This window comes from Podarcis cretensis (assembly GCF_951804945.1).
Source record: "Podarcis cretensis genome assembly, chromosome: 16".
Classification (NCBI taxonomy): domain Eukaryota; kingdom Metazoa; phylum Chordata; class Lepidosauria; order Squamata; family Lacertidae; genus Podarcis; species Podarcis cretensis.
Window position 1 is genome coordinate 12,389,408 of NC_137186.1, and position 27,459 is coordinate 12,416,866.

Sequence of the window (27,459 nt, forward strand, 5' to 3'; positions counted from 1 at the left end):
AAACTTTCCATGCCAGCCTTGAAAAAATGCAAAGGACAGCAGGCACCGCATTCAAAATAGATTGTCATTTCAATAAACATTTAAACCAATGCTATGGAAGTTAATAATGCAGCTGCAAGGTACACAATAAATGCGATTAAATAGCAATTAAATTAGAGTGAAGTGGCTTTCAAGCTCGCCTGAGGCAAAAGTTCTGTGGAAGTGGAAAGCTGCCATTGCCTGTCTGAAAATTAGCCTCGAGCTCTTGTCGAGTCTTAAATCCTAACACCGCCATATCGGATGCTGGCGCTGAGCTTGACTTAAGAAGGGCTCACGTTGCTTTGGCGGGCTCTTCAGTGATGTTCTTGAGAAAGCGGGGAGTGGCCGCCATCGTGGGTACTGGCGCTGAGGTTGCCCCGGACGCCGCCATCTTAGCTCGCGGGAATTTTGGCTAGAAGACCAGCAGAAGAAAATTTTCATAAATGGTATTAAACTAATGTTGTGCTTTCATTGTAACCCGCTCTGGAACCTTAGGAATCAATCAATAGTAGCTTTATTATTACTTTCACTTATATTTTACAAGGACGAGCAGCATCAAAAAAAGACCTAGGAAGCGCCATCTTGTTACTCTAGACTCCAACTCCCATAATCCCTGACCGCTGGCCCTCTTGGCTGGGGCTGATGGGAGTCGGAGTCCTAGCGGCTCACAGGTTCTCCCCCCCCCCTCTATTTTTTCCCTTCTTTTCGTATCTCTATGGGCTCATCATCATCATGGCGTTGCGGGGCCATGGTCGTAGTGGGTCCTTACGCCATCCTCCGCCATGTTGGGTGCTGGCGCTGAGGCCGCCTAGGGCGGCGCCATGTTAGGGTTGGCTTCCGTCTCCTCTCCTGCTACCGCTACTTCTGCTGTTGCTGCTGCTTCTGCACATGGCGGGAACCGAGAGCGCGGCGACCCCCGGGAGCTTGCTGAATGGAGGCGGGGGTGGGGACGGGCCGGAGGAGAAGCGGCCCCGGCTTGGGGCGGCTCCAGCTCCCTCCGGGTCCGGGCCCCAGGGGAACCGCGTGACGGTGGTGCTGGGGGCGCAGTGGGGGGACGAGGGGAAAGGCAAAGTGGTCGACCTGCTCAGCCTCGACGCGGACCTCGTCTGCAGGTGCCAGGTGAGAGACGAGAAGAGAGCCTGCGAAGGCAATGGGGGTGTTGGGGGTCTTGCTTAGGGCAGGGGTGGCAAGCCTGGGGCTCTCCAGGGGTTGTTGGACTCCAACTCCCATCAGCCTCAGCCAGCAACGCCAGCGGTTGGGGATGACGGGAGCTGGAGTCCAGCAACACCTGGAGGGACGCAGCTTTCCCTCCACGACCCTGGTTTAGGATCCTAAAGTTGGATGGAGGATCCTCAGAAGTGATCTGGGGCAGATCCACACACTATGCATTTGAAGCACACACCCAAGAAAAATGCTGGGGACTGTGTTTAAGGGTGCTGGGGATTATAGCTCTTTGGGGGGTTAAATTCAGTTCCCAGGATTCTTTTTATGAGCTTAAAATGATCTGCCTGAAGCATTCCTGATAGGTGGACACCCGGTTTCTACCATGAAGGATAGACCACCACTTTCCAAGGCTATGTAATGTCAGGAAGTTCTCCCTAAAGTTTAATTCAAATGTGCTTTCTTGTAATTTGAACCTGGTTTCACTCCAGGGATGGGGAACCTTTGGCCCTCCAGACGCTGTTAACAAACAGGACCCATTACTGTTGGCTGTGCTGAATGGGGCTGATGGGAGCTGTGGTCCAGCAACATCTGGAGAGCCAAAGGTTGCCTGCCTTATCCTTGAGCAGGGACACTGGCTCACCAGATAATGCTGGACTCCAACTCCTATCAGCCAACATAGTTGTCACGGGTTCTGGGAGCTGTAGTCCAGCAGTACTTGTAGAGCCGCAGGTTTCTCATCCCTAACTTTGGAGCAGTAGAAAATCAGTTTGGTCCATCTACGTTGTGATAGCCCTTCAAAAACCTGAAATATTTCTATTTCATTTTGCTACCAAAATAAACAATTCCCCCTCCTATAACAGCACAACCCAGTTCTGTTTCAGTTTGTGTGTGTATCTGTAAGCATTTATATATAACTTTTCAAAAAAAAAACCCACCAAAACACACTCTTCAAAAGTGGATTGTTTGTTTAGTTGCCTCCCAATTAACCATACCCTACAGGCTGTTAACAAATTAAAAACGCCGCCAATTAAGTGTTGCTGTTTTTGGTACCAATGTGTGTCTCTGCAGGGTGGCAATAACGCAGGCCATACCGTTGTGGTGGATTCGGTTGAATACGATTTCCACCTTTTGCCCAGTGGGGTTATCAACCACAATGCCACGTCGTTCATTGGTAAGGAATCTTGTGTGCTTGCCACAGTTGTGAGAGGCAGCCAAATCAGGTGCAGTGAGGGGGCAGATTTAGGGATGTGTGTTCAAATCCCTGCTGTGACCAAATGGGTGGCTTCTGACCCTGCATAGACTCTTTCCCTTCCCTGCAGTGGATATTCCCCTTCGGCAGTTTCACCCGTTTCTCTTTGTGTCCCTAGACAGGGATTTCCCTCCAAAACCCTACCCTTCTTTCCACTTGGGTGCTTGGGGTTCGGATTATGTGTATTTAAAAGTTGCTGGACACCACTCAGTATGTGAGATTGAACCAGCATAAAGTATAGTCCTATCTGGGAGAGAGATGGGAAGGGAGTGGCTCTGTTGTTCTTTGTGGGACACTGTATTGCTCTAGAATAATTTGGGTTCCCAAACTGTTGTCTGCAAGCTTCATTCAGGTGGCCAGTGGCATTTGTGTGTATTTGTGGCTGAAGACAGGAGATGGCACATCCATCAAGTTAGATATTCATATTGGGGGGGAATTCAACATAGCGCTAAGGAGATCACTCTGTCAGTGCTATGTTTTTATCTTCAGGAGAACATTTTGTTTTCCTGTCCATTGTGCTTTTTTAAAGTGTGTATTTTACATTTGACTTGGGCCTGAAATGTTTGATTTGGGTATTTTGTAATGCTTTATTTGTCGGTTTAATTTCGGTTGTAAAACTGCCTTGAGATTTTCAAATGGATCGAGAGGCATACGGACCATTTAAATAAATAAATGAGAGGTTGCCTTCCCTTTCAGGGAACGGTGTTGTCATCCACTTGCCAGGACTCTTTGAGGAAGCTGAGAAGAATCTTAAGAAAGGGTCAGGTGAGTGACACCCCCCCAACAACGTGAGATTCTCCACGCCTGATCTAAAGAAGGGAAATGAAAAGGAAAAAGTGTGTGTGCATCGTGCTGCATGGCTAGGGTACAGCCCACACCTTTGTCCCTTTTATATGTGGCTTTCCATTGTGGACTAATGGAAAGTCCACTAATAGAAAACCCTGTTGAGCTAAGAGATGGAAATGTTTAAAAGCCACAAGTGTTCTGTTTCCACAGGGCTAGAAGGCTGGGAGTCTCGGACAGTGATTTCCGACCGTGCTCATCTGGGTGAGTGTCCTGGGAGGAATTTGGTGGTGGGAGTGAAATAAGAGTTAGAAAGAGACTGACGTATCTGTCATCTTGCATCTTTCCCAGTTTTCAACTTCCACCAGGCTGTGGATGGAATCCAGGAACAGCAAAGGCAGCTGCAGGGTGGCAAGAAGTAAGTGGGGTGCTGAGGATGTGGCTCAGTGGCGTAGCATCGGTTGCTGGGGCCCAGGGTAGGCATGGGCATGCATGTTGGGCAAGGGGTGCGCAGTCTTTTTCTGTCTCTGTGGGCACTCTGTCCTTTAGGGCAGGACTGCAGATCCTTTGGCCTCCAACTTCCATCAACACTAGCCAGCATAGCTCATAGTCAGGGTTAATGGGAGTTGTAGTCCAGAAGTCCCATAAGCCTAAGGCGTCATTGCCAGTAACCAGGGCTGATGGGAGTTGGAGTCCAGCAACATCTGAAGGACCACAGGTCCCCCATCCTTGCTTTAAATAAACAGTGACCCTTTGCCACACTGGTATTTGGTAATAGTGCTGTTGCAAAGGTCTCTTGTTATCGCATATACATTTGAGCTTTGCCACAGATCTAGCATGGGCTGAAGACTATGAAACTTGCCTATTTATTTATTTAAAGCAGCGTTACCCTGCTTTTCAGCTAAAAGGGCCACCAGAGTAGTTTTACAGATCCATTTGAAAAAAGACAGTCCCTGCTCTCATCTTACAATCTAAAAGACAAAACATGAAAGGAAAAGAGCTTGGGAGGAAGGAAAGCAAACTCAATACATTATTTCTTAGTTACAGAGTTCTTATAACGACCAGCTGGAATGGAAAGATTTCAAGGACAGGTAGAGTCAAAAGTCGCTGGTCTTTCAGAGCAGAGGCCCTGAAGTCCCATCTCTCGTCCTCTTCTGTAGCTTGATGTTAGTGGAGACTGGTCCATTAAGGCATATGGGGTGCTGCCCCACCAACCTCAGTGTGCCCCCATCCAACCCTCTGTTCTTACCTAAAACCAGGCCGGGGGGCAGGCCCACCTATCAGGTTCCTCCTCCTCCTGAGTCTCCACATTGCCCTTTGTAAAACTCAGCAGGGAGGAAGAGAAAGATGGGGGACAAAACTAGAATTAGTTGGTGCTGCCTTTTGTTAGCTCTGGCTCCACCTGTCATCGGTTGTGGTTCCAGTCACTGTTTAGCCTCCCTGCCTTCCGCACATTAAATGTGTGATGTGTATGTGACAAAAACTGTTCATGAGCCCCCCTAAAAGGCTGGCTTGGGGGGGAGGCAAGGAGTAGCTGTAAAATCTGAAGGAGGGACACACTCAAAACAGGAAATCTCTTTTTATCTCAAAGAAAATAGGAAAAAGGCCAGTTGAGCTCTAAAGCAAATATTTACCAGCAAAACTGAAGCTATATAAAAGTAAAATTAAGCACAGGAGGTGCAGAAGTGAGCTGTGACAACTGAGGTGCCATCTCATTTTTATCCATCTATGTCTCCCCATTTTCTCTTTTCTCTCGTCACCGTCTTTTTGCTCACTAAGATTCTGCTTTGTACTGACAAATGACAAGACTGGTGGTAGAAACTTGCAGGAATAGTTTTCCGTTGTTTTGGGGACTGAGGTATTCTTGAGCATCGTGAAGGTCATTCAGACCTTCTAGGCCCAATGAGAAACAGATCATGTATTCTTCCCAGTGGTACATGATCTCAGCTCAACTAAGGCCTAGTCAGCATTTCTTCTTTCCCTATTCCAGAGCCCACGCAGACATAGACATTTCTTCCCTCAGAACAAGGCATCCCAGGCCTGCTTAAACCTTGAACCAGAGTTCTTTGACCAAAGTTTGCTTCCATTTTGCTCCATAGAAATCTGCTGCTCCCTCATCTTCAGTGCACAGCTGTCTCCCCTCCCAACCCCAAATAAGCTGAGCTAACTGTTATAAAATCCAAACATACACATAGGAACACGGGGAACTGTCGCTAGCTCAGAATTGCCTTCACTGACACTGGGAGCAACTGTCCAGGATTTCAGGCAGATGCTTTGCTGCTGAGCTATAGTCCTCCCCAATGTTTGCACATGGAATGCCATGTTCTCCCATACAAAACCCACACTCTTCATCGGAGGTCTCCAACATGTGTCCTCCAGAACCTCCTGCGGCATCCACAAAATGTCTCTGTAAATATCCCCTCTAAAATCCACAACGTTCGAGGGACATTTTGCCCTTACTACTCAGTTCCTGTTTGTAGTGGCTGAGCCTCCCCTACATAGAACATCTCCTACCCTTCAACATTCCCACATTTCATTGGATGCCATTCTGAATAAAGGAGAGGTGCAAAGAGCTTCTGTCTTTGTATGAGCGTGGCTATTGTAGCTGCTTTTTTCCTATGAATGGGAGGCATGCCTACACAGTTTTGCTGCCCTGTTCCTTTTTCGGCCACACCCCACAGCAGCCATTTTGTGTTACACCACACTTCCACGGCAGCCATTTTGTGTTACGCCACAGGCCCACAGCAGCCATTTTGTGTTATGCCACACCCTGTGGCAGCCATTTTACATTATGCCACATTTTGTGACTGGCACCAATTGCACTCTCTCAAAATCCCAAATGCACCCACTGGCCCAGAAAGGTTGGCCACTCCTGCAGTTCTCAGGCACGGCCAGGGATGCTGCACTCAAAGCCCCCATCTGCACAAAGAAAAACAAGGATGTTGAGAAACAAATTGGCTCCTAATGTATATTTACAAATGTCGAGAACCTGCTCGACATCTGTAATAATCAGTCTCACGCAAAGATGGGTTGAAGAAATCTGACTGCCTCAAGAGCTGCTGCAGTCAAACATTTATTGTGTGCAGAAGAAAAGATACAAATACCAAGAAGCAACTTTTCCCTCAGCTGGCGATAAGGACAATGCCATACCATCACACCAGGCCCACGTAGTCGATCAGGCCATACTACGTGGACCAATCATCAGGACAGCATGAGCTGTCCACGCATTGATCATGTTCCAAGCAGTGCCTTTTGCTATGAAATCACCTTGCAATAATAAACTTTCGCCCATGCTCTTATGTGCAAACAACCATTTTCCCACATACAAAATCAAAGTTAGAACTGGTCACGATAGGGGGGGGGTTCATTCTTGCAGCATATCCTGGTTGCTCCTATGAAAAGTATTGTGCCCCTCTGGTTACTTTTTTTTCAGCCTTGGCACCACCAAGAAAGGGATTGGTCCAGCCTACTCCTCCAAGGCCTCCCGAACTGGCCTGCGCATCTGTGACCTCCTGGCGGATTTTAACGAGTTTTCCAAGAAGTGAGTTGATGGGTGGAAAAGGTTATTGTTATGCATCATTGTAAATTACCGGTGAGGATTGCTGATAAGTTTTCATTTGTCTATTGTCCTTAAGTTGTTCTAAATTGTTTTTAATATTGTTTTCAATCATAAAATAATGGCAAGGCAGTGTACGGCCTGCAGCATGTTGTTTTTGGTGCTATAAGCCGCCTCAAGCATGGTTTAATGATGGGAAGGTAGCTTGCAAATAATTGATAATGGCGATCGGTGGGGAGTGCAACTGACTCAGCAGCAATCTCTCTCTCCCTCTCTTAGATTCAGGGTCCTGGCCCAGCAGTACAAAACAACATACCCAGCTCTCAACATTGACACGGAGGCTGAGCTGCAGCAATTGAAGGTGATTATTGGGGTGGGGGGTAGGTCCGTGACTACTGGGAAAGAATGCCTCCAGTGATTCATGATTATTGCATTGGGCTCTACGTGGAGCTACCCTTACACCTGGTCCAAAAGCTCCATCTCGTGCAAAATATTGCAGCTAGACTGACAGCATATTGACTCAGTTGCTTAAAAGCTTGCCCTGGCTGCCTGTGTGTTACTGAGCCAGGTTAACCTAGAAGGTGCTTAGTAGCTTGGTTCTAGGATATCTTAAGGACCAACTGACCCCTTATATCCTGACCTGATGACTGATATCTCTGGGGTTGTCTCTGTTGGTGTGCCCCCTGTGGCTTAGAGGTGCTGCTTGTAACTACTCGAAGCTGTGCCATCAGTGCAATGGGCCCAAACCTGTGGAACTCCCTCCTGATTGAAATTAGGCAGGCACCATCCTTGCTGAGTGTTGGGTGCATGACTCAAACTTTCTTAGACTTAGATCAGGGGTCAGCAAACTTTTAAAGCAGGTGGCCGGTCCACTGTCCCTCAGACCTTGTAGGGGACCAGACTACAGTGGTGCCTGGCAAGACGAAATAATCCGTTCCGCGAGTCTCTTCATCTAGCGGTTTTTTTGTCTTGCGAAGCAAGCCCATTGACAGCTTAGCGGATTAGCGCTATTAGCGGTTTAGCGGCTTTTAGCGGATCAGCTGATAAGTGGCTTAGGGCTTAGGAAAAGGGGGGGGGGGAGGGAAAAAACCCCGCAGGAACTCGCAAGACATTTTCGTCTTGCGAAGCAAGCCCATAGGGAAATTCGTTTTGCGAAGCGCCTCCAAAACAGAAAACCCTTTCGTCTAGCGGGTTTTCCGTCTTGCGAGGCGTTCGTCTTGCGGGGCACCACTGTATATTTTGGGGAAATAAATGCATTGTAAATAAAAGCACACATTCTACTCATGTAAAAACACCAGGCAGGCCCCACAAATAACCCAGAGATGCATTTTAAATAAAAGGACGCATTCTACTCATGTAAAAACACGCTGATTTCCGGACTGTCTGCAGGCTGGATTTAGAAGGCAATTGGGCCAGATCCAGCCTTAGTTTGCCTACCCATGACTTAGACTTTCTTGGTCTGAGCCCAAAACTGCAACTCATTTTTTAAAAATCAAAACCCGACAGATTTATGCCGAGAGGATCCGCCCACTGGTGAAGGACGGTGTTTATTTCATGTACAAAGCCCTGCATGGCCCACCCAAGAAGATCCTGGTCGAAGGAGCAAATGCTGCACTCTTAGACATCGATTTTGGTAAGCATCCTCATTTTAACACTTAGAATGCAGGAGACCCTTTATTCCCCTTACAGCGGTGGCATAGCCTGCGGGGGCAGGAAGAATGGCACCAGGGCAGTTGCCGCAGGTGCAAAATTGTTAGGGGGTGCAAAATTTCAGCACCCAGTGCTGCCTCAATACAGCTGTGTGCTTCCATCGCTGGGCTCCATTGGAAACGGCTTCTCTGTGCGAACCAGGAAGTGACCTCTCCAGACAACGAAATGACTCTTCTTTTCTTATCTCTGCAGCTGTTGGTGATACAAACACTGTTAGGCAGGCATACTCCATTTCCCTCCCACCCACCGCCTTGGCGTAGCCCCGGGCATTGGCAACCCACACTATGCCACTGCCTCACAAAGCTACGATTCCCAGAGGTCCCCAGGAAGAGGGGTTGCTCGTTAAATTGTGAGGAAATAGGGGCCTCCTAACAACTCTCAGCACCCTTAAAAACCACAACTCCCATAGTGCTTTAAATGTATGTTGCAAAAGTGGCATTCATTGGAGACAATGCATGGGTTCCATGCGCCACTTACAGGCCGCAATTGGCTCAGTGACGTTGTGAGCATTCTCTCCTCATTAGGTACCTACCCATTTGTTACATCCTCCAATTGCACCGTGGGAGGGGTCTGCACCGGCCTGGGCATCCCCCCACATTACATCGGCAAGGTGTACGGCGTGGTGAAGGCCTACACCACCCGTGTCGGAGTTGGGACCTTCCCCACCGAACAGGACAATGTGAGTCTTTCCCTGAGGGACTGTGGGGGCAGAACAGGAGCAAGTCTTTGCAGTGGAGGGGGAGACTGGGTTACCCATGAGTGGTTTGATGACTTGACTTTTCTGCCGTCTTCCAGGAGATCGGCGAGGAGCTCCAGTCGCGGGGGCGAGAATTTGGCGTCACCACAGGCCGGAAGCGCCGTTGCGGCTGGCTGGACCTCGTGCTGGTGAAATATGCCCACATGATCAATGGATTTAGCGCGTAAGCTAGAGCTCAGGGGATACCCAGCAAAGCTAAATGTTGGAAGTTTCAGGACAAATAAAACAAAGCTCTTCTTCATATAGCACACGATTAAACTATGGAACTCACTGCCCGAGGAGGCAGTGATGGCTACCAGCTTGGATGGCTTTAAAATAGGATATCACCCAGCCCTGGTTCTGTCAAAGGTTTAAAGAACCAAAAGGTGCCGGTGTGGGGTTCTAGAGGAGTTTAGATGTAGTGATCAGATGGGATTACTATGAGGAATTATAAAATATGCATCAAGCCATTGTGTCCGCGATGAAAGCGTTGCGTTGACTAGGTTTGATTCATTGACAATAATTTCTGATCGAATTCCACTAGCCTCTCCATCTCTGCAATTTGCTTTCTCTACACCTGACAGGCACGTATAAGCATTCTGAAACACAGGCCAGTTGCTTCATCAGGCATCCTGGGTCATAAAGATAGTAGGTAGCTTTTTGATGTAGCTATTGTTAGTTTTGTTAATCTTAGGGCCAGGAAGAGAGTTCAGGAAGAGAGTTCACAAGGAGATGGTAAATACTCTTTCCTTGCCTGTTTATGACCTCCGGGGTTTTGCTGAATGCATTCCTCTAGTCCTGTTTTATTTACTCTCAGATATGTATGCATGCTCAAGTAGGAAATAGTTTGTTTGTAGTTTTAACTTTAACTTTCTCCCACGTGGGGTTTTTTAAATGCTCGGAGGAAATCTGATTGGTTCTTACAAACACTGTGTAAAAAGTTCTTTTGTGAATAAAACGACCTGGGCCAAGGGGTGGACAGGAATTATTATTATACACACCCCTGCCAGAGTCTTACTGGTCAAGCCTCGTGTGTATTCTATTAATCAGAGTTCAATCCTTCCTTGCTTTGGGAACACTACATTTATACTTTTTGTAGTGTGTCACTGGAATCGAAAACTGAAGAGGCTCATTGTAAGGTGCACATGTGGTCCTCTGATGCCTTTGGTATGACCGCCAGATTCTTGCCCCCGCCCCACATTGAGGGGCGCACCATTCGCACAGCGAGGGTCAAACACCTGACACATCCGTGTGCTAATGGCTATGTGTGAATGACCCAACCTCCACCCCGGGCCCCGCCCATAGCCACACAGCCCCCTGGCCTTCCACGCATATAGGGCCTTCAGTGGCAAACAGGCATTGCCTGCTCCTGTTGTGACTGTAAAGCTGTTCCCATCTCTTGAACCTGGTTCATAACCCCGTAACTGTTGCCCTCTGCTCTGCTCCACAGCCTAGCTGTGACCAAGCTGGACATCCTGGACACCTTTGAGGAGATCAAAGTGGGCGTGGAGTACCGGCTGAATGAGAAACGCATTCCTTACTTCCCAGGTGATGCTGTGGGCCTAGCCCAGCGGTCAGCAAACTTTTTCAGCAGGGGGCCAGTCTACTCTCCCTCAGACCTTGTGGGGGGCCGGGCTATATTTTGGAGAAAAAAAAAATATGAACGAATTCCTATGGCCCACAAATAACCCAGAGATGCATTTTAAATAAAAGGACACGTTCTATTTATGTAAAAAACACACTGATTCCTGGACTGTCCGCGGGCCAGATTTAGAAGGCGGTTGGGCCAGATCCGGTCCCCGGGCCTTAGTTTGCCTACCCATGGCCTAGCCTGTAGGCCAGTCAGCAATGGGAGGGAGGCTGTTTTAGCCTTTGCAGTTTAGGCCTCAATCAGGGGACCTGCAGCCCTTCAGGTGTTGCTGGACTCTGGTTCCCATCAGCCCCAGCCAGCATGGTCAATGCTGAGGGATGATGGGAGTTGTCCCAACCACATGCAGAGGGCCACAGGCTCCCCACGGCTGGTTTAGGCCCTTACGGGTTCTCTCCTTCGGTTCAGAAGACAGGAGGAAAGTGGCGAGCAGTGTCCTGGAGTCTGCATAGAGCAGCCTTCGTCTCCCAGCTGGTGCCCTCCAGCTGTTTTGGACTACAATTCCCATCACAGGAGTGCTGGCTGGGACTCATTGGAATTGTAATCCAAAGCAGCTAGAGAGTCCCTGGTTGGCAGAGGCTGGTGTAGAGAAAAACAGGTTTCGCTGAGAGTGGGGGTTCAGAAAGACTGTCAAGGGGTGGGAATGCTTCACATAACTCATTGTTAACTTATGGAACTCACTGCCACAAGATGACCTCTGGCTTGGGACAGCTTTTAAGGAAGAGTTAGGCAAATTAATGGAAGTGAAAGGTCTACCAAGGACTGTTATAGCTGCATGTTCAGTTTCAGAGGCAGCATGCTCAGTTACTTATTTACCGTACTTATACTAGTCTGTAACAGCCTAATCCTTGGAGTTGTTCAGGAATTCAAATAGATAAAAAACAAGTGCTATTCTGAAAGGTTCAGCCCGCCATCTTCATTCAAATTGGCATCCAGTTGTATCCAAATGTAGATGAAAACTTGCTCCCTGACCTCAGGAACATCCATGCCCTATTCGGTTACAGTGGGTTGTATCTACGTATGATGGGTTTCCTCATGAGTAGGACTAGCACTGACTGCAACCCAGTGCCATAAAAGGTCTCCAAATGCATGCATGCATTCAAAACCCCACTGATTTCAACCAGATTTTGTACGATGATTCCGGAGATCAAGGAACCTTTCAGAATGGCGCTCATTTTAATTGCCGATTTCCAAATCACACTGATTTTTTTTCATTTCTTAAAGCTTCTGAGCAACCCTGGGTACAACGTTGCTAGTAATGAATAAGAATGCCCAGAGACGGCTTAGACTCTTAGAGCATAACCAGAAAACCCAAATTTAACAAGAGCTTCTCTTTCCCCCACCTTCACGGACGTCCACAGCCAACCAGGAGCTCCTCAACAAAGTAGCCGTGGAATACAAGGTGCTGCCCGGCTGGCGGTGCAGCACCGAGGAGGCCCGCAGTTTTGGTGATTTGCCCCCTGAGGCCCAGGGCTACATCCGCTTCATTGAGGAATATCTGGGGGTGCCAGGTGAGTTGTGGCCCATGCAAATGGAACTTCTCCAGCACCCACACTTTGGAACGCCCTGCCCATTGATGATAAGCAAGCACCTCCTTTGCGGTGGCGTTTCCACCTTCCGAAATCTTTCCGTTTGTTTGTCTGTTGCTTAAGCAAGGCTGCCCAGACGTGTGAATTTGACATGTATTTTACTTCTTAATGTATGGGTTCTATCCCAGGAGTAAACCCGTTGAAATTAATGGATCTCAGTTAGCCATGTCCGTGAATTTCAATATATCTGAGCAGGATTAGCATTGGCTGCAACCCTTTATTGTAAGGGGGGCGGGGGCGGGAATGGCCAACTTGTTTTTAAACATCTGATTTCATCTGTCCTATTAATGTATGTTTTATATTTTACGTCAGCCAGTTAGAGGTTTTGAAGGTGTGTGTGTGTGTTTGTGTACACACACACACACACACACGTATATAAACCTGGTTTGGATAAATAAAGGTGTTTCTCTCTCAACCCCCCGCCCCCTTCCCCTGTTTTGCAGTCAAGTGGATTGGAGTGGGGAAATCGCGCAGATCCATCATCAAGCTCTTCTGAGGATGGCAGCAGAGTGGAGCTCACGTCTTGGAAGGAGGCGGCAGCAACCACAGGCACTGCCCCTTGTCACCGCTATACTCAGTTCACGGACCAATCAGCACATGGGAAATATGGGGATCTTCCCGCCCCATCGGCCAGCCTCCCACCACCTTCACTCAGCTAAGAGCACTCCTTGCCCACTGCGGAGGCTTGTAGCTTCAGCGTAACGGAGACTTGCTGCCTCTGAGATCTTTCCTTTTCTTTCCAGGCTGGTTAATGCCACACACTCCGCTTTCCCCTTCTGCGTCTGGTTGTTCTTCTCTTCTCTCTCACAGGGGCTGCTGCCGTTCCGCATCTGGCAGCCTCGGTACTCCTGCGTCTTGTGATGGGCAGGGACACAGTCCCCCAAAATTGTAGGGCATCCCCTTGTAGCAGAAAGCAATTCCCAGAAATGGGACAGTTAACTTCTGTTCGCTCCGAGTGTGGATTCCTGTTGCTGTCCTCTTGCACTGAAGACGGTTGCCAAATTCAAGCCATGGTTTCTCAAGTGTTGAAGAGCTGCAGCAAACCTTGGCTGCACCCCCTCGTCTCTCCCGTCTGCCCTTCTGGCGTGGCCACACAGAGATTGGAAGCTTTTGCTTCTTTCGTTGTTTCTGATCAGCCACAGTTTAGCATGACATCTGCACCCTAAACCCTAGCTAGGTGTTAACTCAAGTCAGTTTTGTTCAGGTGAAACAACAAACTGTGGCTCATCATAAAGCAGGAGCAAAAGTTTCCAGACTCTTCTTTGCATCCATGACGGAGGAGGATAGAGGGGAAATGTGTAAGCTCATTTCCGTCCAATAACATTGCCATTGCCTTCTCTATTTGCTCTTCACCTAGTTTTACGGGAAATTTCCCAAAAGATTTAGCAAATAACACCCTGCCTTCGGTGATTGGACATAACTATGCAAATCAAAGCTCCCCATCTGATAGCAGGGCTTGGGGTTTGCGTTGACGCACAGGAGCACTGCCTGTAATCTTCGGAAGCCCAGGGTTGCATTTGAGTGTTCACAGGGACTAGAATCCTGACTATTCTTTTTTATTCTTTTCAACTCTAAAAGTGGAGATTCACGGGGCCAATAGACTAGATACTAAAGCGTTCTCAGCACAGACTTGCACAACCACACCTTCCCAACCCAATGAAGTATTCCTGCCTTTGCGTCTCTATGTGTGTGTGCATGGGAGTGTTAGAAAGCTCCCTTTGTCACAGTGTCGTCCTTGCCCCCAGCGGAGGGCTCTAATTTTCAGGGCATTGTCGTGTCTGCCAATTTTCACTGTGCACAGAAATTAGCAATAAAGAACAGTGGTTTATTTTATGAACGGTTTGAATCATGAAGGAAGCGTCAAGCCGGGACTGCTCTATTTTTTGTACCGGTTCTGTTTAAGGGTTCATCCCGACACACACACTTTTCTAGCTCAAAATGTTGCCAACTCTGGAGCATTTCCTGGCAGGAGATGGCCAGACAAACTCAGATCTGTGGGCCATAAATGGCCCTCCAGGCCTGTCTGGCTTGTGGGACTCTTCCTCAGGTCACGCCTTTCACCTGCCTGGCTTTGTGCTACTCTTATGTGTTTTTGCCCAAATGGGATATGTCCATGAGCTCCGATTATGCCTTGTCTGGTTGGAGGATAGACACGGGTTTCTATAGAAACAGACACATTGCTCCACCCACTTTGCCTCTGGCTCCACCCATCGCTGGCATGTGTCCCCCTGCCCCCCCCCCCCCAGACAAGGCAGCCCAGGTTTCCCCATCCATCCTGTATGGTGAACCTAAGTTTGATGCCAACCTCTTCTTGTGCCCTTGAAACCTTTTGGGCTCCCAACTCCCATCCACCCCCTACTGCTGGCATGCCCAAAGGCCCCAGGGATGGTGGAAGTTGCAATTCGACATCTATTGCTGGCCTCCAGCCCCAGCCAGGTTGGCAGATGTTAAGGGACAGCGATGGGATTTGCGATCCAGCAATGTCTGAAGGGCACCAGCCTGGGGGAGCCTTTGAGCAGCATCAGTGTCGTCGTTTTTAACTACATTTATTCTCGAGCTCAAAGAAGAACCTAAAACTAACTGGCAGTAGGTGGGAGAGGAACACATTTCGGACTCGCCAAGTTTCCGGTGGTTCCGTTTTTCAAGTTTTCCACATGCTCTTGCGCACGTGCCCTGAGCAAACCTAGCGCCAGAGTTTTGCAGTCCTGATAACCAAGAGTCCGCCCATACTTCCTCCTTGCATGCCAGAGTTTCTTTTTGATTTTGTTGTCTTGATCCAGAGTTAGTTGGCTCCGCCTGCCATTGTCTCTGGTCAAACCTCCTGTTGGGCTCCCCTGCCTTCCACCCCATCAGCCCTGATGGGCACCGGCCACCACTGGGTTTGACCCAGTACAGGGCCACTTTCTGTGTTAGCATTGGCTGCTCAGGCTGGGGGCCGACAGGAGCTAAGAGTCCAACAACAGCTGCAGGGCCCACAGGTCTCCCCCCGACCCTTTAGCAGATTCCTCCCCACCTCTCCAACTCAAAACCACTCCGGCCCAGCTTGAGTGGCTCCAGTTAATTTTATTACTTTCTGTGCTCTCTGATACAGTGTGAGTTGGGCAGGTGTGTGTGGCACAAACCGCCTCGGCCCGTTTTGGAAGAAATCAAAACCCTTCGCTCTTTTCCCCCCTGGGTAGAATTTTTTTGCGGGGAGGGTGAAATTTTACAGTCCCTCTGGCCATTAGGACCGAAACTTGGTTGAAATAGGTGGTGGGTAGCTGGAGGGGGCAGTTTGTAGCAAAACTATCCACAGATTGGGCATACAGTAGGGGGCGGTTAATACCTCTAGGTCTCGTTTTGGGGAGAATGGGTGCCTTCTTCCACCCTGTGTTGACTGTGGAGGGTCCACTTAGAAGAAAACAGGAGGGGGCGCTGTATCCATATCACTTGCAGAGTTTGAATTGTGCTCGGTTAAAGTGTATGGAGATGTTAGCCTTGCAATGGAACATGTGGAGGGGGGAATTTGAAAGTGGGAACCTCCACAACTGCCCTGCCAACCCCTTCCCCAAAACAGCCAAGACTTGGGCTTGGAGGTACATGGCAGCCTTCTCCTGCGCAAACCCAATTCAACGCTGAGCGGTGATAAGGGTGTCCTGGGACTGGAAGATGCGAGGGATTGGGGGAGAGAAGGAAATCTGAGCAGCCCAGATGCCCCCCTGGGCCCAAGGGGGGTGAGGTGGGGAGACAGACATAGCTCAGAGGAGGGCACAGAAGAACTTTTTCTCTCGGAACGGGTTTTCGGAGGTGGGCACAGGGGTGATGAGGGGGTCCTCGCAGGCGTGGGCATCGCAGTAAGTCATCAGGTCTGCAGCAGCCTTGGAGACCTGCCAAGGGAAGGGGGAGAGTTGAAAACTCCAGCCTTCTGATGATATCAGTTTGTAAAAGGATGCATGGCACAGAGAAAGCGGATAGAAGTTTTCCTCCCCCGTAACAGTAGAAGTTGGGGACATCCAATGAAGATGAATGTTGGAAGACCCAGGACAGATAAAAGAAGTTACTTCTTCAACAGCTATAGAACCCTGACCCATAGGCAGTAGTGAGGACCACCAACTTAAGATAAAGGGACCCCTGAGCATTAGGTCCAGTTGTGACCGACTATGGGGTTGCGGCGCTCATCTCGCTTTATTGGCCGAGGGAGCTGGCGTACAGCTTCCGGGTCATGTGGCCAGCATGACTAAGCCGCTTCTGGCAAACCAGAGCAGCGCATGGAAACACCGTTTATCTTCCCGCCTGAGCGGTACCTATTTATCTACTTGCACTTTGACGTGCTTTCGAACTGCTAGGTTGGCAGGAGCAGGGACCGAGCAACGGGAGCTCACCCCGTCGCAGGGATTCAAACCGCTGACCTTCTGATCAGCAAGTCCTAGGCTCTGTGGTTTAACCAACAGTGCCACCCGCGTCCCATGTTGGAATGTTGGACGTCCCAGGACAGATAAAAGAAGTTACTTCTTCAACAACTATGGAACCCACTCCCACAGGCGGAAGTGAGGACCACCAACTTAGATGGCTTTAAAAGAGGATTGGACAAATGAATGCAAGAGAAGGCTACAATGGTGCCCTCCATATATTGCTAGACTACAACTCCCATCAGCCCAGCGAGCACAGTCAGTTGCCAGGGATGATGATTGGAGTTGGAGTTCAGCAACATTTGGACAGCCACAGGTTCCCCCGTCCTGATCTAGCCCAGCAGTGGCTTTCATAGGATCTCGTGCAGAGATGGCTCTTTCATCATTTTAACTGGAGATGCACTGCTGCAAAATCTGGTACACTCTGCATGCCAGGCATGTGTTTTACTGCTGATGCTTTCAAAAAATTATTTGCTTGTTTGGTTACCAGTTGTGTTTATCTACCACTTTCCTGCTGAGGAGCCTTTTCTGACTATAAAGGTAAAGGGACCTCTGACCATTAGGTCCAGTCGCAGACTCCTCTGGGGTTGCGGCGCTCATCTTGCTTTATTGGCCGAGTGAGCCAGCATACAGCTTCTGGGTCATGTGGCCAGCATGACTAAGCCGCTTCTGGAGAATCAGAGCAGCGCACGGAAACGCCGCTTACCTTCCCGCCGGAGCGGTACCTATTTATCTACTTGCACTTTGACATGCTTTCAAACTGCTAGGTTGGCAGGAGCAGGGACCGAGCAACGGGAGCTCACCCCGTCACGGGGATTCAAACCGCCGACCTTCTGATCGGCAAGTCCTAGGCTCTGTGGTCTAACCCACAGCACCCCCGCATCCCTTTTTCTGACTATATAGTTCAGTAAAAGCTCATTCTCGCCACATGAGGGTGCATCTGGGCAAGCCATGCGTTGGTTGCAGTTGTGACCAGAAAGCAGCTTTGCTGCATTTCTAACTATTCAGGACTCAAGGGGGGGGGGGGAATCTGTTCACCCTCCTCAAATGGGCAGAAACTTCACGTACTTCGCACATGTCGGAATTTACAAGGGGTAATTGGATTCAATGGTCTTTGAGCACACACAAAGACACACGGACTTGTATGGCTGTTCCGAAGCGAAGTGGTTGAGCAGCTGCTCTGCCTGCGGAAGGTGCCCGCCATACATTTAAAAGCACATGACAGGATGCTGGACTAGATGGGTTTGGGGCTGATGCAGGAGGTCTCTGAAGACCAGTTGCTGGAAATCTCAAGTGGGGAAAATCACTGTTGAACTTAAGTCCTGCTTGTGAGTTTGGGGGCATATGGTCGGCCACTGTGAGAACAGGATGTGGGACCAGATACCGTATTTTTTGCTCTATAGGACGCACCCGACCATAGGACACACATTGTTTTAGAGGGGGAGAACAAGAAAAAAAATTCTCCCCCTTTCTGCTCAGCACCCCTTCAGCGAAGCGGCAGGAGAAACGGAGCCCCTCCCATTTCTCCTCCCGCTTGGCTAAAGGGGTGCTGCGCAGCACTCCCTCTCTGCTGAAGCCAGGAGAGTCTTGCTCTCCTGGCTTCAGTGAAGGCAACCCGACCTCCCGCTGCGCTCCAAAGGCTTCAGGTGGCTATCCCTGAAGCCTGGAGAGCAAGAGGGGTCGGTGCGCACCGACCCCTCTCGCTCTCCAGGCTTCAGCGAAAGCAACGCGAAGCCTCCGGAGCGCGGAGAGAGTGCTCCTGCTGTGCTTCGGAGGTTTTGCGTTGCTATCGCTGAAGCCAAGGAGCCTGCATTCGCTCCATAAGACGCACACACATTTCCCCTTAGTTTTTGGAGGGGGAAAAGTGTGTCTTATAGAGCGAAAAATACGGTAAGCATTTGGCCTGATCCAGCAGGCTTACTCTACTGTGGTCCTTGCCACCCTTAGATTGTAAATTCCTTGGGGCAGGGACCTGTTTCCCCCCTCCTCTGCAAGGTGCCACGTGTACTGATAGTGCTACATAAATAAACACCAGGTCATCTTTTTTGGGGGCAATTTTTTTTTACTGATTTTCCAAATTTGGAATGCCAGGTCATTTCCCCGATCTAGCCCAATACTAGCAGCAGCTCTCCAGGGTTTCAGACTGGGAATGTTCGCAGCCTTGCCTGGAGACATCAAGGATCTTCTTCATGCAAAGCAGATTCTCTACTACTAGAAATGAGAAGGGGTGAGGAACCTGTGGCCCTTGAGTGGCTGGCACTACAAATCCCATCAGCGCCAGCCAGGGTGGCCAGGGATGATGGGAGCTGGAGTCCAACAGAATCTGCAGCGTGTATGTCGCACCTGACCCCAATGGGGGAAGCAGTAATCTACTGCCCTTTTGGCCCCCTTCTTCCTATTTCCTACCTTTATCCTGCACATGCTGGCCTCAATCTTCAGTTGCTCCACCATCTTCCGGGCCTGCCCAATACTCATAGTGCTGTTCACTGGAGTTTCGCCCTTCATGAGGATTCTGCGACAGAAATCATGGAGTAAAAGATACTATAAAAACACGGTGTCACTGTAGACCTTATTTTAGATGAGTTTTTTAATATATAAAAAAGAGGATTGGTCAAATGTAGGAAGGAGATGAGGACTCTCAAGGGCTATTTAGTAGCTAAATGGAACCTGCATGTTCAGAGGCACTCTGGATACCAGTTTATGGGACCAAATAAAAGCAGGAGGCCATTGCCTGTATGGGCTGTGTACATACCATACATTAGAAACACATGGCATCCCCCAAAAAATCATGGGAACTGTAGTTTACCTCTCACAGAGCTATAACTCCTAGCATCCTGAACAAAATACAGTACAGTGGTACCTCGGGTTAAGTACTTAATTCGTTCCGGAGGTCCGCTCTTAACCTGAAACTGTTCTTAACCTGAGGTACCACTTTAGCTAATGGGGCCTCCATGCTGCCGCCACACAGTTTCTGTTCTCATCCTGAAGCAAAGTTCTTAACCCGAGGTACTATTTCTGGGTTAGCGGAGTCTGTAACCTGAAGCGTATGTAACCTGAAACGTATGTAACCCGAGGTACCACTGTACCTAGGATTCTTGGGGGGGGGAAGGGGAGGGGGAACATATTATAAATGTATGGTGTGTATGCTGCCCTCCCTTGCTTGGTAGCTTCCTGGCATCACTTGGAGAAACAGGATCCTGACCTGAATGAATTTTTGGTCCAATCTAGCCCAAAGTGCCCCCCCCCCACTTTTTATGCATCCTGATTGGTCACAACTTAATCTGGAATGAGCTGGGGCTGTAAAGCGGCCCACAATTTTTTGTCATTTTTTTTTTTTTTTTAAATAAAGGATTCTTTTAGCCCACCCTTCAGGGAACATTGTCAGGCCAGCCTACAACACGGATGATAGACTGCAAGTACAAAATACAGAGTTGCGTGGAAATTAACACCTGAACAGAGCAGCAGCATAAGAATGAAATGCAACAGGTTGAAAACATCACACCATGAATTTAGGGGGCATTTTGAGATTCTCTCTATTTGTGGGCAAGATTAGTTCACATAACAGCAAATCCAGGTTGTGCACTTATAGATGATTTGGGAGATCTTGGGCAATAAGCCCACTTCCACAAAAGAACAGCCTTTTTGCGATAAAGAAAGGAATGGGAAAACACACTGGAATAAGTAGGATGACACTTGCTTTGAGGCAACATCGTCTAATCTCCCCTGAATGCTTGTTAAATAGCATATACCATCTCATCTCCCTGCAAAGCAGTTTAGGAAGAAACCTCAATAGGCCCCTACATTGCCTGCTAAAATCCTATGCAAATAAACATTTATTTGCCTGGCAGTAGAATAACATGAAAGACCACATCTACACCGTTAATTTAAAGCACTATAACACCCCTTTAAACATCCATGGCCTTCCCAAAAGAATCATGGGAACTGTAGCTTGTTGAAGGTGCTGATGGTTGTTAGGAGACTCAATTATCCTCATGGAGCTATAGAGTAGTCTTACAATCAATCTAGGGCTGCCATTCGTTCAGATTTTCTCATACTTTTTTTTGCCAATTTTTTTATTGATTTTCCAAATTTCAACCCAATCCTCACTGATTATTACAAATTAACACCAAATTTATGAAATTTTAATTAAATGATTTCCCACTCGCCATTGTTGATGTGACCTTAGCTTCTAATATTACTGTGTTAACTCTTTTATATTATCTCCAGTTACAATCCATTACCCAAAATTATCCCTTAATTGTCAACAGTACTCTTAGCTGTTTCCATTCGTGTTGAAACAGTACCTAGAGCATTTACATACTTTTGTAAAACTTCAGGTGAGCATATAATACTGTACTTCTCTTCCTTCCATTCTGTGCCTGACTGTTCTGTATATGACGATCTTCATTGGCCTTATCCTCTGCCATTTATATCAAACGGATTTTCCTGAACATTACCATGATTTAAAAGGTGTAATTGACGTCCAGGAGGGATTTCTGAGAGGTGGCGGTTTGTCCTGGATCTTAGGCAAGGCTTTTAACTTTTGAAATGTGGCAACCCTAACCAGCGAACTCTCAGAATTACAGTTCTAGGAAGGGAACAAGGGTGTCTCCTAACAAAACTCAGCACCCCTGAAGAAATTGCAGCTCACAGATGAGGTGCCACAGCTAAGCCACCCACCTAATTTCCAATTAATCTTTTTATAATCCAGAGGAATTATATACTCTACAGTACACCACCTGGTTTTCCTCCTGTGAGTGCTTGTTAAATACAGGGTTGGCAGGGGAGAGTTTGAAATGCAAATACTTTGAACAACGGAACTTATTGACATGGTTCAATCTAGCACAGTATGTCTACACTGACTGGCAGTGGCTTTCCAGGGTTTCTGGTAAGGGGCGGTCCCAGCCCGAGCTGGAGATACTGATCAGCGAACCTGGGATTTTATGCACATGCAAAGCAGATGTTGTGCCACTGGGAGCATGATTGGGAAATCGACAAGATCTCAGTGGTGATGTTGCCATGAAAGTGGTGCATCAGGTTAACCTTGATAAAGGCTGGAGCAGTGTTGCAAACTCCTGGCACTTGACCAGTCCCTGTCAAGGCTTCTTTTAACAAGAAGCTGTTAGCTTGAACCTGGACCTGTTTTCAAGGTCAAAGCTTCAAGGGGAACTAGCTGCCCTCCAGCCATTTTTTTGGACTCCAATGCCTTCAGCCCCAGCCAACATGGCCAATGGACAGGGATGATGGGAATTGTAATCCAGCCCCCCCAAAAAATTCTTCCTTTATAAACCGCACTTCCATATAAAATATCACCAGGCAGCATGCAGACAAAAAACACACAGTATTGCAATGACAATATCAAAGGTTGGGGTGTTTTCCATCAACTTTTGACACTGTTAACCAAATGGCAGCTCCCAGGATTCTTTGCGGGGAGCTGTGTCTGCAGTGGTATAAAAGCGCTATAAATATATAGTGCGGATGGGGTCTGAGTCAAATCAGAGGTCTGTAAAAGTGTTGTCAACCCTGGCTGGCAGCAACTTCTTAGGCCCAGACAGGGACTATTCCCATCCTAGCTAAAGACAATGGGGACTGATGGAGTTCTAGCAATAATCTAGGCCTTGTCTGAGGAAGAGAGCTCCAGCCCTCAGGCTAAGGATTCTTGATTTAAGCCAAGATCTAAAACCAGGAATCTGGTGGTTGTATTTTTAATGGCCTGAGGACAAGAAGGAAAGGACAGGCTGTCTCTGGGAGTAATGCAACAGCACTTTCCCTCACCGATCCCAAATATATAGGGAGAAAAGTTCAGGCCTTGGGGTTTGAAAGCCCTGGTAGCCAGCCAATGAATTTCTTTTTCCTTTTCTTAAAAAGGTTTCACATTCTGCCAAATGAAGTGACTACAGAAGGCATTGCAAGGGGGTTATAGGGATAGGCAACACAAGGACCCCTGCTAGTGGTAAGGTGGATTGTAAAGCCAACACGATGTTCTCCAGACTTTGTAGTCAGACTATAGGTCCCATCAGCCCCAGCCAACATGGCCAGTGGACAAGGATGATGGGAGGTGTAGTCCACTACCTTCTGGAGGGCATCATATCAGCTCATCCTGAGAGGAAATCCATTGAACCAGAGATGGGGAACCTGTTGCCTTCAAGAAGTTCCTGGACTTCAACTCATGTCAACTCTGAGCATTGACCATGCTGGCTGGGGCTGATGGGAGTTGTAGTCCAAAAATAGTCCCAAGTTTGGGAAACACTGACCTAAGCCATCCACTCCAGGATAGCATTCCATTCAGTCACATGTGTCCTCAATTTAAGATATTTTCTTTGGGGCATCAGCCTATATGCCAAATATACAGTAGGTGTCAAGGAGTATTGGGGACAGGTCATAGTTCAGTTGCAGAAGGAACCAGGTTCAGTCTCCAGCATCTCCACCCATGCCTGAAATCCTGGAGTGCTGCTGCCAGTTAGTGTAGACAACACTGAAGTAGATGGACCAGTGATCTGACATGATATATGGCAGCTTCCTATGTTCCTTAATGTACCTTCGTTTTAAGGTTCATAGCTCATTGGGCCATGGCTTCAGTGCCCTGCCTGAAACCCTGGAGAGCTACTGCCAGTCAGAGTAGACAGTACTGAGCCAGATGGAACAAAGGTTTGACTTGGTATAAGGCGGTTTCCTATATTCCTGCAGCGAATTAATGCTATATGAGGGTTAAATTTCTCCACATGAGTTTTTTTCCCTTTCAAGACAAAGAAGCTCCCCCCATTATCTCACTTCCACCCTTTATAGCCCACCTTCCATGAGGACAAATACTCACCCCATGAGCTCTACCCAATCCTTTATTATTATTATTTTTAAAATTGCTGCACCACCCTCACCTCTTTCCTTCCTTTTTCTTTTCTTATTAGATGCAAAAAAATAAAAGCGAGGGGTGGGGAGTGCAGAAAAGCTGTATCAGGCAGGGAGATGTTATGAAGCATGAACAAATGGCAGTTCCAAAGGCTGGCATCAGAATTCAAGACCCCCCACTATGATTTCACATTTGTGTTGGTTCCCTTACGCTTGGCATAGCTGTGGGGAAGGAATCTCTGGCCAGAAGCCCTTTCCTCTATTTCTGTCTGCTTCTCCTCCACTCCCCACCCCCAACCCAAGCAATCCAAGGAACGTAGACCATGGAAACACAAAGCTACGATGGCTACTCACACCCTCCTTCTTTTGTCTACCCTCTTGCCACATTTTATTTATATAGAAAAGCATTTATAGACTAGCAGTTCCCACAAGGCAGTGTGCCACACAATACATACAATAAGAAAATCTATCACACTGTCAGAATAGTGCAAAATGGTCATTCAAATCCCTGGCTGATCAGAAAAAAAATAAACATTTGCATAGGCCCATCAACATTAGGTCTCTGCCCTGGAGAGATTCCATATGCCAGACATCCTAATCTTCCCTCCCTGCATGCGAGGAGCCGCCTTCCACCCCCCACCTCAGAGTTGATGGAGATTTCCCCCAATACAGACCTTTATTTTGGATCCCTGTTGGGAATGAAGAGATGGGGGTGTAAATGTGGGTGCCTGTTGTTGATTCTTCTCAGCCTTGGGTGTGTTCAGATGATCTGGCGTAGAGAGGAAGACTCTGGTCCTGTCTCCCCACCTGGACTTGAGGGTGGGGGATAGAGGAAAGGGCGTGGGTGTTTTCCACAAGGCACCTTTCTGCTTCCTTCCCACCACCAAAGCGGTGACTCCACCCTGGTGTCTCCCCAGTACTCTCCTCACCTCTTTCAGGATGGACCTTAATTAAATAGAACTGGTACCTAGAGGATGCTCCAACAAGCCACTTAAGGCTGGGGCTGAACCATCTCTGTGGCAGGGGTGGTGCTGGTTGTGGAGGTAAACCCCTCACATGGCTTTCTCTAAAAAGACGGCTGCTTTTCTGTAGTGGAAGGCTACAGTTGCTATGGAGGAAATTTAATTAAAGAGGAGAAGCATGAGGTTGTGTGGGGAAGGTACAGCTAAGGAGTGGGGGCTGCTGGCCCACACACCCCTCATGTGCGTAGTGGTACAGGCGCATGGGAGCTGCAGTACGGTGTCAGCATCTCCCTTTCATTTGGAAATCTGACATCAATGCACACTGCCTACTTTTGTCCCCTCCTTCCAGGCTTCTCACCACCACCACTCCCTTTCTAAATAGGCACAGCAGGTACACAAGCAGCTTCCACTCCCTGCAGCACCTTGAACTATGTGTGATGTGGGAGGCAGAAAGCTGAAGGAAAGAGAACGTTTTATTGTCTCCGTTTCCCACTCGGTGCCACATGACAAGCCTTCTTTGCCACTCCAAGGCCTCGCCTGCTCCTTCACATCGAGTGAAACTGCCGATTTCCATCTTCAGCTATTCGGAGGCCTAAATCCCTGCAATTTCCCCCGGTAGAAAGGGGACCTAGGCACATAACGGAACCCTACGAAGCTACACTGCAATGAGCCATATCACTGATCCCTCTATCATGCACTCTCCAGTGTTTCAGACAGGGTCTCTCCCAGATGTTCTTGGAGATGCAGAGGATTGAACCTGCATGCAAAGCAGGTGTTTTGCAACTGGGCTACAGCCCCAAGAGGGACCCTTTTCTTGGCTGTTTATTAACCTATCTTCCCTTCTGCTTTCCCTTCTTAGTGAGGAAGGAAACAACAGAAGAGCCCTGCAAGATCAGGCCAAAGGCCCATCTAGTCCAACATCCTGTTCTTACAGGGGCCAACCCAATGCCTCTAGGAAGTCCAAAAGCAGGAATATATGCAAAGTTTCACAAACTCAGGTTTGCTGGAAGTACAGCTCATCCCCCTGTAAAATAAGGGATATCTGTGTTAATTCCATTTTTATTTTTTATAATTTTTATTATACCAAATGTCTGGAATGGATTACAGTGGTACCTCGGGTTACATATGCTTCAGGTTACGTACGCTTCAGGTTACAGACTCCGCTAACCCAGAAATAGTGCTTCAGGTTAAGAACCTTGCTTCGGGATGAGAACAGAAATCAGGCTCCTGTGGCGCGGCAGCAGCAGGAGGCCCTATTAGTTAAAGTGGTGCTTCAGGTTAAGAACAGTTTCAGGATAAGAACGGACCACTGTATTTCATCAAAAAGTAGATTCCAGGGTGTACAGACCTGCAGGCAGGTCCATCACACGTGAGAATACGTGCCTAACTCAGCACAGCCTCTCCAGCACCTTTGTGATATTTCAACATTCATCCTAGACAACAGTACTGGGGCATTTAGGACAGGCATAGGCAAACTCAGCCCTCCAGATGTTCTGGGACTACAACTCCCATCATCCCTGACCACTGGTCCTGTTAGCTAGGGATGATGGGAGTTGTAGTCCCAAAACATCTGGAGGGCCAAGTTTGCCTATGCCTGATTTAGGAGCTCAAAGCAGCTCACACTATTCTGCCCTCTCCCCATTCTATCCTCACAGCAATCCAGTTAACTGAGTGGAGATTTGAACCCCAATCTTCCTCTCCCCCCCCGCCCCCCCAGCACCATTGTCCTTGGCAGAGGATGGGAAGAGGCCTAGTTCCCCTCCTCCTCCTGCACTGCTGCTGCAGTCGCCATGGAAACAGGAGGCAGGCGGGCAGCATCAGCATCCTTCTCCCCACGTGACTGGAAGATGCTCGCAGCAGGAGCGTTTAAAAAAGAGAGAGAGGCCCGCCTCCTCCTCTTGCCTCTCCCTCCCCGCCCGGAGGCTCGGCAAGGGCGGGGCCAAACCCGGAAGAGGCAGGACCAGAGCCAGTTTTGGGAGAGGCAGAAGAAATAAGAAGAGGAGGGGGAGCGAGGGGAGGAGGAGCTGCAGCCTCAAGCCGGCGCTGGAAACAACTAACTAAGGTGGTTTAATTCTCACCCCCCTTCTCCAAGTGTAGCTGGGACCAGAAGTCCAGGTGTATAATTATCTGTCCCCGCATATGTGACTGGGACCCAGGCGTTCGGGTATCTACTTTTCTTTCCCCCCCCCCCCCATCTATGGCTAGAACCCAGGCGTTCGGGTGTCTAATTATCCGCGCCTCCTCTTTAGTTTTGGTTGGGACACAGGGGTCCAGGGGTCTAATTATCTCCCCACCCAACTAGTTGTGTGTAAGTAGCTTTCTGACCTCCTTTACCCACTTCGGCTGCTGTGTTTGGGACCCAGGTCTCCTTCCTTACACACGCACACCTGCTTTCGAATGAAACCTCGGGGTGCATGGCTTACTGCTCCTCAAGCTGTTGTCCGTCAAAGGTGGGATTTAGGTAGTGGGAACTCCCCCCCCCCCCGCGAAAAACAATATGGGATGCAATTCGGAAGTGCAGAAACTTGCCTTGATCCCCTTGTTTCTGGTGTATATTTAAATCAATGCCCCCTCCCCACATACAAAATGCCTCCTTTTTCACTCTCGATTTTATTGGCTGGGAAGTGCTAGAAGGTCTTGCTTTAGCTAGCCTAAGCTGTGACCTGGTGTGTTAAGTATCTTTTTTTAAAAAAACAAGAAGATTTACCTAGAATTGAAACTGGGCCAAGTTTTGCCTGGAGTAAACCCATTGAAATCCATGTGCTTCACTTAGTCATGTGCACTCATTTCAGTGTGGCTACTCTGAGTAG

The 27,459-nt window shown here is 48.4% G+C and overlaps 2 protein-coding genes across 2 annotated transcripts; one reads left to right on the plus strand and one right to left on the minus strand.

Annotated features, from left to right (window-relative positions):
- The first annotated feature begins 587 nt into the window (after positions 1–587).
- On the plus strand, positions 588–14,286 carry LOC307205602 (adenylosuccinate synthetase isozyme 2-like). The gene is made up of 13 exons (XM_079958212.1): positions 588–1,137; positions 2,251–2,353; positions 3,128–3,196; positions 3,428–3,478; positions 3,566–3,632; positions 6,648–6,755; positions 7,050–7,131; positions 8,277–8,403; positions 9,005–9,159; positions 9,276–9,400; positions 10,667–10,764; positions 12,226–12,375; positions 12,897–14,286. The coding sequence occupies exons 1-13, from the start codon at positions 907–909 to the stop codon at positions 12,947–12,949; spliced, it is 1,419 nt and encodes a 472-aa protein (XP_079814338.1). The 5' UTR covers positions 588–906; the 3' UTR covers positions 12,950–14,286.
- A 1,210-nt stretch (positions 14,287–15,496) lies between these two features.
- GNG3 (G protein subunit gamma 3) lies at positions 15,497–24,784 on the minus strand. The gene is made up of 3 exons (XM_079958594.1): positions 24,362–24,784; positions 19,248–19,353; positions 15,497–16,319 (listed from the first exon to the last, which is right to left on the minus strand). The coding sequence occupies exons 2-3, from the start codon at positions 19,344–19,346 to the stop codon at positions 16,191–16,193; spliced, it is 228 nt and encodes a 75-aa protein (XP_079814720.1). The 5' UTR covers positions 19,347–19,353; positions 24,362–24,784; the 3' UTR covers positions 15,497–16,190.
- Positions 24,785–27,459: the final 2,675 nt, after the last annotated feature.

Coding starts and splice junctions, on each gene's coding strand:
- LOC307205602 (XM_079958212.1), top strand. CDS start 907: ATGGCGGGAACCGAGAGCGCGGCGACCCCCGGGAGCTTGCTGAATGGA. Junction 1,138..2,250: donor ACCTCGTCTGCAGGTGCCAG/GTGAGAGACGAG, acceptor GTGTCTCTGCAG/GGTGGCAATAACGCAGGCCA. Junction 9,160..9,275: donor TCCCCACCGAACAGGACAAT/GTGAGTCTTTCC, acceptor GCCGTCTTCCAG/GAGATCGGCGAGGAGCTCCA.
- GNG3 (XM_079958594.1), bottom strand. CDS start 19,346: ATGAAGGGCGAAACTCCAGTGAACAGCACTATGAGTATTGGGCAGGCC. Junction 16,320..19,247: donor CCAGCATGTGCAGGATAAAG/GTAGGAAATAGG, acceptor TTCCCTTGGCAG/GTCTCCAAGGCTGCTGCAGA.